The sequence below is a fragment of the Acartia tonsa genome, chromosome 12 (assembly GCF_053477335.1).
Source record: "Acartia tonsa isolate MP-2025a chromosome 12, ASM5347733v1, whole genome shotgun sequence".
Classification (NCBI taxonomy): domain Eukaryota; kingdom Metazoa; phylum Arthropoda; class Copepoda; order Calanoida; family Acartiidae; genus Acartia; species Acartia tonsa.
Window position 1 is genome coordinate 45,437,950 of NC_137271.1, and position 10,780 is coordinate 45,448,729.

At 31.2% G+C, this 10,780-nt stretch overlaps 1 protein-coding gene across 5 annotated transcripts in view; it reads left to right on the forward strand.

Moving 5' to 3' along the window:
- LOC145334062 (uncharacterized) overlaps positions 1-10,132 on the forward strand; it is a 104,601-nt gene extending 94,469 nt beyond the window's left edge. For 2 of the 5 annotated variants that reach the window (XM_080179340.1, XM_080179343.1), the window contains 2 exons: positions 7,267-7,347; positions 9,699-10,132. Coding sequence is in view for 1 of the 5 variants with exons in the window: in XM_080179343.1 (XP_080035469.1) it covers positions 7,267-7,284 (18 nt within the window). In the remaining 4 variants the exon portion in view is untranslated. Of the gene's footprint in view, positions 1-410; positions 477-7,266; positions 7,348-9,698 lie in introns of those variants that run through there. The other 3 variants (XM_080179339.1, XM_080179344.1, XM_080179345.1) reach the window with 3 other exon arrangements.
- The last annotated feature ends 648 nt before the right edge of the window (positions 10,133-10,780 follow it).

Genomic DNA, 10,780 nt, shown 5'->3' on the forward strand with positions numbered 1-10,780 from the left:
CTTAAAATCAGCTGGTATCTAAACCTGTTTCTAATATGGCAATTCAAATTTCTTACCTATATTTTACTCGCAAATGACAATCCCCGCGAATTGGTAAGTTTTTAAATCTGGGTATTATACACACCCGAGAACTAAATTTATTTTGAATAATGCCTAGAATCGGATTTTTTAGCTCGTGCCTTCGGCATCTCGGGGCTAAAACTGGTTTTTATCTTTTAATTGTATATTTTATATCCGCGGAAATCTGTTTAGAAATAACTATTATCTGCTTATGCGTCTCATTTAAACTTGAAAAAATAAGATTAGGTTATAATTGTAAATTTATCTAACCGATAAGCAGAACCCTAGTTAATATTTGAGATATTATATTTGGATCAAAGTATATTGTCTCTTTATTTTTTTATTTTTAGGACATAAAGAAAAATGAAACTCCCAGCTGATTTTGAAAGCAAATTTTTTTTCCAAATCAATTGAAGGTAACATAAATTTAGTTTAAATTAACAAATCTACTCTATAATTTAGTTTTTCCTATTATTTTAATAGCATACTTGGCATGATGATTCTTGTAGATAATTATTCCTAGGAATCAGTATGTCCATTTGGAATACGGATTCTTAGGACGATTAGGCATTGTATTATAAGCAAAGCATCTCTAATCCTGGCTTGAAGTAATTTTAATTTGCATCGCATTTATATGTCAATTTAATTTGATATTAAATAATAGGGGTATAGTCCCTTTCGTGGCAACGCTTCTTAAGAGCGTTTCTTCGTATTTTCACAGTAGCTTTCTCCTATTTCTAGCACCTACGGGGGGCTCTAAGCCTGCGGGGCAAATTGCCTAACCTAATATAACCTAAATAAACTATCAAAAGCCATTGTACAAATACGACAAAACGCCCCTTAAGAAGCGTTGCCACGAAAGGGATTATACCTAATAAAAGCCTTATAACTACAAGCATACATGTTTTGATATACTATTCTTCTAACTTATTATGTTTCAAGAAAAAAGTATAAGAATGGTATTCTCCTGGGATTTTTATTTATCAACATAACAACACATCTTTGGATCATAATAAAAAAGGATAGCTGTTATAAAACATATAGAACAAGGATGACAATTTCTACAAATAGCGAAAAACAAAAAATTCATTGACTTGGCGAAAGTGAGTAATTTGCAGATATTCAGTTTTCATAACAGGAAAAAAAAGAGAGAATTTGCAAATGAAATTACGAAACCTTTAAAAATAAGGTGTATGTCAACAGACAGGCGGACAAAACAATGTAATTGCTAGATGCGCACATGTCATAAGAATCTTTTCTAAAAAATTTCAGCTTTATAACAGCAGAGCAAATCACATTTCCCTAATAACGTTACGGACGAACGGACAGACTATGTGTGAATGTTAGTGTAGCTTCGCTAGTAAAAAAAAAGATTGGCAAAGTTTTATTTTGACGCTTTATTTATAACCACTTATTTCTCAAAATTGATCCTTATAGTAAAGTAGCAGTTTGTTTGTTTGTCTGTCTGTACGGAAGGATCTCGGTAACCTCTGAACCGATCGGGTTCTCCTTTACAGGGTAGCTTCTCATAGGTCCTGGGAAGGTTTATAACTATTTTGAGGGGCGTAGCCGCTAGCAATCCCTAAACAACTGGTGATTTCCCACAAAGTTCCAGTCGAACACTGTACAGTAGAAGTTATAAACCCCTCAATCCCCCTTTTTTCTTCAAAGGGGGAGGTAGGTTATGCTAAAATTCTGTAAAGGTGTAAGTTTTTAGGCTTAAAAACAGTAAGTAGAACGATAATATTTACTAAATATGTTTATTCCTTATTGAAAAGAACCTAAAGACAATTTTTTTATTAAAGTGTATCATAAATTTTATCGTTATACTACTGTTTTTAGGCCTTAAAACTCACAATTTTAGGGAATTTTAGCACAACCTACCTCCCCATTATTTTAAAATCATGGAATGTGGTAAATAAGACACTTTAATTTGTGATTCAGTTGGTTGAGTAAATTATTTTTAGAATAATCGCAATTTTAGGATAATAAAACAGATTGAACTACGCATAGAGAAGCTCTGCTTTTAAAAATAACAAAGTTTTATATCTACGTTATAGCTTTTAGCTCTGAAACACAAAAACATCAGAATTATGATTTATTCGAATTTTTTTTTGTGTATTCATATTTTATTAGATAAACTTAAAACTTAATTAGCTAATTAACAAGAAGTGCAGCTTCTATATAAATTTTAGCTGTCCTTACATCTATTTGTCAATTAAGTCAAACTTTATTACTATTGACTATGAAAAAAAAGTAATATATTTTTACCATTGTTATCCAATTCGATAGAATTATATTTCCTTATAAAAAAGTAAAAGGATGTTTGTTTGTCTGTCTGTTTGTACTGAAGGATCTGGCTAACTAGTGAACCAATCGGGTTATCCTTAACATGGTAGCTTCTCATAGGTCCCGGGAAGGTTTATAACTATTTTGGGAATGGTACCACTCTTTCTCCAACAGAAAATATATTTTTGAACTAAAATAAAAATGTGGTTGGTTTTTTATTACTGAATATTGTATCATTAGTATCCTTGGCATTCAATGCATCATAATTTTGTAAATAAGTCTAAAATTATCCAGAAGTTAAATCTCGGCTGAAATAAAGTTTAGATTTAGTTTTAGATTGTTTTCAGATTAGTTATATGTCCTCCACAATAGATATTTAGATTAGACTGAAGGGGTCTGAAGGGATAAGCCAATTACCGATAAATTAATGTGTATTTCCATGGATCATACAAAAAAATTACCCCTTAACTTAAGTAGGTTACAATTAGTGGTGAAAACGTTTGGACACTCAACTTAATGAACAAACAAATCAAAAGTTATCAAGCCAACTAAACGTTATTATAAAATTTAGGACACTAGTGTAATAAACAGCTCATTGTCCCCTTCCATCCTGTTACCAAAGGCATAAATTAGGGGGAAGATCATTAACAATAGTCTCTCTAGAGCTTTCTCCCAAGAGGTACTTTAAAAAAAAAATGAAGTACCTCTGGTGCTGCAACCACAACATTTTAAATTAACTGCCTAAAAAAAATTGAGGGGGATTTTTTTTGTTTTTAGGGGAGTTGGGGGTGGCCCACCCCCCCCCCCCCCCCTAAGAAAATAATTTGAAACCACCACCGGACCAGTATATATATTCCCTGGAGAGTAGAATCTAATCTATTCAATGGTTACCGAGATCTTAAGGGAAGGACAGACGAAGAGACATAAAGTTACTTTGTATGCTAGATAAAAAAAAGTTGACTTTTTTTATCTGTTTTTGAAAAAAATATTTAGAAAGGAAATTTACACCGTTTTTTGAGTTCAATTAATTGTCTATTGTCCCATTCCAATGTTATTTGTAAGTAAAAATGAAATAAAAATTATAATGGTAAATTTTTATTTGAGTAATTCAATACTCTATATTTTTAGTCTCTTGTAATGACTGTCAAATTTAGTTCTATAAGTCTGTATATGCATTTGTGTGTGTGTGTGTATGTGTGTGTAAGTTAGTGATGAATGAGGGGGGGGGGGGTATTTTTGCACATGATTTGTCAAAATTAAGTAACAATTCAATTTAGTAAAATTGTCATAAGCCAAAAAAGACTTTTTAAAGTTCTCTCTCACATTATTATTAAAAGCTACGATAGAAACCAATTGAAACCTTTCTTCCCTCTCTAATTAAAAGCTACCATAGACAAAATTCAAACATTTGAGTTAAAAGCAAGAAGTAGATTAATCAGGGTTGGCAAAATTCGGGATTTTTGTAGGTTTAATCCGCGGACAAGCAAAAGTCCGGATTTTATTGGTTTAATCCATGAAAAGTCTGGACATTTTTTTTCAAGGTGGACTTTTGCTATGGATTTTTGTGGTTTTTTGTTGGTGGTTAAAATCGGAAAAAAATGTGGTTTAATCTGCCCTGGACTTTTCCTGAGATTAAGGGGGGGGGGGGGTTAATGCAACCATCTCGTAATCATTGTATAAATGGCACTTAGAATTCGAATTTTGATCTAAAATTTAGCATGAGTAATCTTTGGTAGGTCTATTTTCCCTAAATCGAATAAAAATTTGGAAAAATAACGGCTAACAGCTGGCGGCTCAACACTTTAGCCATTTTTTGGGCTATTTTCAATGCAAATCATCACGAAACCTATCTCCACATAATACTATTTTCTGCTCCAAAATGTTTTCAAACGGTTCTAGCCGGTAGTTGCTGGTACTAGAAATCTGAAAATGTTGTTTTTGTATCATTCCACATGATTTAAAGCAAAAATATGTTTCAAAAAGTTGATTCCTACGTAATTTATGACAGATTTGCCCTAAAAATAGCCAAAAAACGGCTAAACGGCTGAGCCGTTAGCCGGTACTTTTTCAACTTTTTTGTTCGATTTAGGGAAAATAGACCTACCAAGGATTACTCATGCAGAATTTTAGATCAAAATTCGAATTCTAAGTGCCATTTATACATTGATTACGGGATGGTTGCATTAACCCCCCCCCCCTTTATAGTCTAACATAAAAAAAAATAATGATAAGAAATTCTTTTGCAAAGTATAATATTATGGTGAATCTAGAAACACTCCTGTGTGTGTTTGTCCGGTGGGATTCAAGACTTTCATACAAGGGTGGGTTTTATGGATTTTCTATTCAAGAGTAGCACAATAAAACAAGGACTATTGCTTCCAATTGTGGCAATGCTTTTTCTTCAAATATGTCAAATTTAAATGGAGACTTATTACTTTTTTAACACAACATAAAACAAATGGTTAAAAGAAATATTTTTCTAATGTGCAAATTTCTTTATAAATGCATGTAGTTATTTGGATAAAAAATAACTATATATTGATTAAAAAACATATAGGTATATAAAATCTACTACCACACAGAAATAAAAATTGAGAGAAAATTAATTTATATTTTGTAAGACTAAATAGGTACTAAGTGGAAGGGGATATTGTACCGTAAATCCTAGAGTTTTATAAACACAATCTTGAAAACTTTGGGAACTTTCTATTTCCAGTGTACAAACTTTTCAACTTTAATTTTGTTCTACATAAATTATTTTATTCATGATAATTAAATCCTTGATAAAATAAAATGAAGACATTATAAACTAAAATTCTTAAGTACGACGTCCGGACCTATCAAAAAGACCTAAAAATACCTACACTAGTGATTTTTTTGTGTTAAAAATTCTCTAGAACCTTCATAATCTAACAAGCTCATAAATACACAAACACCATCTCACACACACACATACACCTACACGCACACGCATACACACATACACACACACACACACACACACACAAGGAAAATAACTTAATTATACAAGAATGCATTAATAAGATTTGAGTTACAAGGATGGTTGCTAACAAAAAGGGAGGAAAAAAGATTGGCGTACATAATGAAGGAAAATGGCAAAATGTTTTTTCTTGCAGGCTTTTCTAAAGAATTTTGATTTGTTTCTTTTACATTGAAAAAACAACGGACCTTGTTTTTTTGATGAACACTCTCTTGAAAAAGCGAAAAGGTCTTTATTAAAATTTATATATTCGATCATAATTTTTAGAAAAAATGTTATAGTTCCGTGAATTTCAATCAAAATATTAACGAAGATTAGGATTAAAATCAACGTTAACCAGAATTTTTAAAAAAATTTCCATAAACGATGCTTTTAAGTTATAACCAGCCACTTTCTTCAGCAACTCGCCGTTTTATCTAAGTTGTCTTTTTTGTATTCACCCAAAACCTTAAAAACCCCAAATAAGAATTGGGGTACAGTCCCTTTCGTGGCAACGTCCCCTAAGGGGCGATTCGTCGTTTTTTCAAAATGGCTTTTGATAGGTTAGTTTAGGTTAGGTTAGGTTATATTGGGTTAGGTGATTGCCCCGTATGGGTAGGCAATTGGCCCTGTAGGGTTATAGTCCCCCCGCAGAGGCTAGAAATAGGAGAAAAGCTACGGTGAAAATACGAAGAATCGCCCCTTAAGGAGCGTCGCCACGAAAGGGACTATACCCCAGAATTGTTATAACAGACAACAAACCAAAACTACATCCAATTAATTGATGGAAAGAACGAGGAAAATATTTCTCTATAAATATTCCTATCTTGGTTGTTGTTGCATCTCACAAAAATCTGACATTCAGTCATATCAGGGAAAAGGGAATGTGATTCTGACAAACAACTCTAAAGGAAAATTTCCCCACAAACCCCTTCCCCCTTTTCCTCCCCTTCTTTCCCATCCCTCTTCAGTTACATGAAAAACCAAGATATACCCCAACCTTACTCCACAAGGTTTTATGATTTTTCATAGAATTGATTGTTAGAATATAGGACAAAATAAATTGATTACAATTGTTTATATGATATTTATAAAACTTTAGAATAGGTGGAAAATTTAATCATTTCAGGCGCATTGTTTGTAAAAATTATGGATATTTTCTGATTCTAAAACCTGTATACATCATTAACATATCCAGAGTTATGCTGATAAATGGGACATTTGAGACTCGTTGTCAAATATTTTAAACTTATATCTCATGGGAAAAATCACCTTGCTTTTTGCTATTTCGCCACTTTTTTTTGTAAGTAACTTGTTTACTTATTTATGCCTGTAAGTCTAGAAAAAGAGGGTTATAACTTGCATGCATTGCATATTAATATAATTTTCCTTGTCATTTATCAAAATACAAGTTGGGGTTGCATTCTTAATTTTTTAGTTTTTGAATGTTTGGTAAGGTCCTTTCAAATTTTTGTATTTCTTAAAATTTTAGATATCAAAATTTCCCTTATGCTCTTTTTTTTTACATCAATTTTTTTGTATTTGTAATAATGGTCATCATTATACGGGATAGGTATACTTTAGATTAAATCTAGCAGCTTTTCGAAAAATGTGTAAATTTAAATTTCAGTGCTATCTAATATAATGGTTCAATCCCTAAATCAGCAATAGGTCAACTTTGAAAAAAAAATATTTTTTTAAGAATTTCAATTTTCGACAGTTCGAAATGCCTTTTTCTTTTTTATGTACTAGGCACCTACATTAACCTAAGCGATTTTTGGTTGAAATCTTTCTCCACCCTTTTTTTGAAATTTTGTTGTTTCAGTAGGTCTAAGCAGGGTTAGAGCCAGTCTTAAACCTTAAACATATACACAGAATACACATATATGTATATCTGTGTTGTGTGATGAGTTGATGTTTATTTGTTTACTTTTCAGATTATACCTTCATGCTGAAGATAGCAAGAGAAAGAACACACCTGTCCTCAATATATTAAATAATCATCCTTTGGTTCAAAGGTGAGCTTTATTTAACACTAGTAGCTAACACCCTCTAGAAGCCTCTAGGGGGCACTTAATGTTAAAACCCCTCAATTTAAGTTTTAAAAAGAAAAAGGTTTTTTTTCTTGAGCGTGGAAATACCCTCCCCTAAAATAGTTATAAACCTTCCTTGAACCTAAAAGAAGCTTCTCTGTAAAGGATTACCATCTCGGTTCAGCGGTTAGCAAGATCCTTCACTACAGACAATAAAAGCTTACTACTTTATATAATAGTATTAATGTTCATTGTTTTAGATGTAGTTCATGGTCTTGAAGAAATGTTTGATTTTGGCAATAGTTTACAATTAACTGCAGTAGTAGATCTAAATGTTAAGTGTTTAAAATTATTCTGATAACAATTGAAAGGATGCTTTCCTTCAAATTATGTCTAGACCACAGAAACCCCCCCATCCCTCTCTTTCTTCAGAAGAATTATTTAAACTTTGACCATACTTAGAAGGATTTAATAACGTTATTTTTCAAACTTTTGTACCATGGTTCAAGAAATGTTTGAAATCTAAAGTTGTATGCAATAAATAAACAACAATAACTCTTCACAGGATGTTATTATAACCCATTACAGTGTTTTTGAAAAGCAGATCAAAACCGGTGTCAGCTAAGAAGGAATATTGTTTACTTGTCCAACAATGATATATACAATTATTTAAACTAATTATCACAACAATATTGTTCAGGAGAGGTGTGTCTACTAAGGAGGAATATTGTTTACTTGTCCAACAATGATATATACAATTATTTAAACTAATTATCACAACAATATTGTTCAGGAGAGGTTTGTCTACTAAGAAGGAATATTGTTTACTTGTCCAACAATGATATATACAATTATTTAAACTAATTACATCAACAATATTGTTCAGGAGAGGTGTGTCTACTAAGGAGGAATATTGTTTACTTGTCCAACAATGATATATGCAATTATTTAACTAATTATCACAACAATATTGTTCAGGAGAGGTGTGTCTACTAAGAAGGAATATTGTTTACTTGTCCAACAATGAAATATACAATTATCTAACTAATCTACACAAAAATATTGTTCAGGAGAGGTGTGTCTACTAAGGAGGAATATTGTTTACTTGTCCAACAATGATGTATACAATTATTTAAACTAATTACAACAATATTGTTCAGGAGAGGTGTGTCTACTAAGGAGGAATATTGTTTACTTGTCCAACAATGATATATGCAATTATTTAACTAATTATCACAACAATATTGTTCAGGAGAGGTGTGTCTACTAAGAAGGAATATTGTTTACTTGTCCAACAATGAAATATACAATTATCTAACTAATCTACACAAAAATATTGTTCAGGAGAGGTGTGTCTACTAAGGAGGAATATTGTTTACTTGTCCAACAATTATATATACAATTACAACAATATTGTTCAGGAGAGGTGTGTCTACTAAAGAGGAATATTGTTTACTTGTCCAACAATGATATATACAATTATTTAAACTAATTACAACAACAATATTGTTCAGGAGAGGTGTGTCTACTAAGGAGGAATATTGTTTACTTGTCCAACAATGATATATACAATTATTTTACTAATTATCACAAATATATTGTTCAGAAGAGGTGTGTGTACTACGAAGGAATATTGTTTACTTGTCCAACAATGATATATACAATTATTTAAACTAATAACAACAATATTGTTCAGGAGAGGTGTGTCTACTAAGAAGGAATATTGTTTACTTGTCCAACAATGATATATACAATTATTTAAACTAATTACAACTATATTGTTCAGGAGAGGTGTGTCTACTAAGAAGGAATATTGTTTACTTGTCCAACAATGATATATACAATTATTTAAACTAATTATAACAATATTGTTCAGGAGAGGTGTGTCTACTAAGAAGGAATATTGTTTACTTGTCCAACAATGATATATACAATTATTTAAACTAATTACAACAATATTGTTCAGGAGAGGTGTGTCTACTAAGAAGGAATATTGTTTACTTGTCCAACAATGATATATACAATTATTTAAACTAATTATCAGAACAATATTGTTCAGGAGAGGTGTGTCTACTAAGAAGGAATATTGTTTACTTGTCCAACAATGATATATACAATTATTTAAACTAATTATCAGAACAATATTGTTCAGGAGAGGTGTGTCTACTAAGGAGGAATATTGTTTACTTGCCAACAATGATATATACAATTATTTTACTAATTATCACAACAATATTGTTCAGGAGAGGTGTGTCTACTAAGAAGGAATATTGTTTACTTGTCCAACAATGATATATACAATTATTTAAACTAATTATCACAACAATATTGTTCAGGAGAGGTGTGTCTACTAAGAAGGAATATTGTTTACTTGTCCAACAATGATGTATGCAATTCTCATAACTAATCTACACAACAATAATTTATCATATCATCTCTCATACATTTCTTTAATTTAAATTTGCTTTCAAAAATGAGAACAAAAAGTTTTCATTGTTTTTTATATCACCACATAGTTTGTTGTTTTTATTTTATTAATACATCAAGTGTAAATTTTTTTGACCTGAAACGCCCATTAAATGTATAATAATAATGTATAAATGTTGATTTTTAAGAAACAATTGTATCTTTAAATTGACTTGAAAAAAGTATTCATCCTATTTTATATTTTTTTACTTTGTTGTAAGTTTCCATATTTTTTTGTGATCTCAGATTTTAGTCCTTGTTATTGTTATGTAAAGTTGATAAAGAAATATATTTTTTTTGAAAATTGCATTTTTATTAGTCAAACGAGAATAATAATGACCAATAGTAGCATAGTTTTTTTTAACATTTACTTGCTGTTGTCTTTTCAATAAAAGTAACACAGTTCCAGTGGCAAGGACCCTTTTCGTCTGCTAGCAAATTGATCTGCTCTTTTGTAGCTGTGTATTTGTTTGCGCTTTTGACTGATTTTCAAAAACCCAATTGAAAGGAGCGCAGGGTCCCCATCACGTAAACATACAGTCATTGAAGACCTTCTCATATCTTTTCCTTTACTTTATTGGTTATTCAAGACATGGCTTTTCATAGCACAACTTTTTGTATTTTTAAATTGTATCTGGTGTTTGGTCTCCTTAGAACAATTGGGTATACCGACAAACCTCCTAATGGGACAAACGTACTGAAGGGCAAACGTACCTTCGGTATATCCCTAAAGTAAAACCTCCTTAAAAATTTCACATTTATTAAAAGTGGGGTAATGGCCGATTTTTGTAATGCAAGGTTGTATCGGGTTCGAAACCATGCTGTTTGAAAGCCAATACATACTTAAGTCAAACTGTCGTACGGATCTTTAAATTTCAGCCTGTGTACATGCAGAGTTATTCAAGAAATAAAATTCAATTTCTATTTAGGTCCGTGTGAATTATCGCCATTT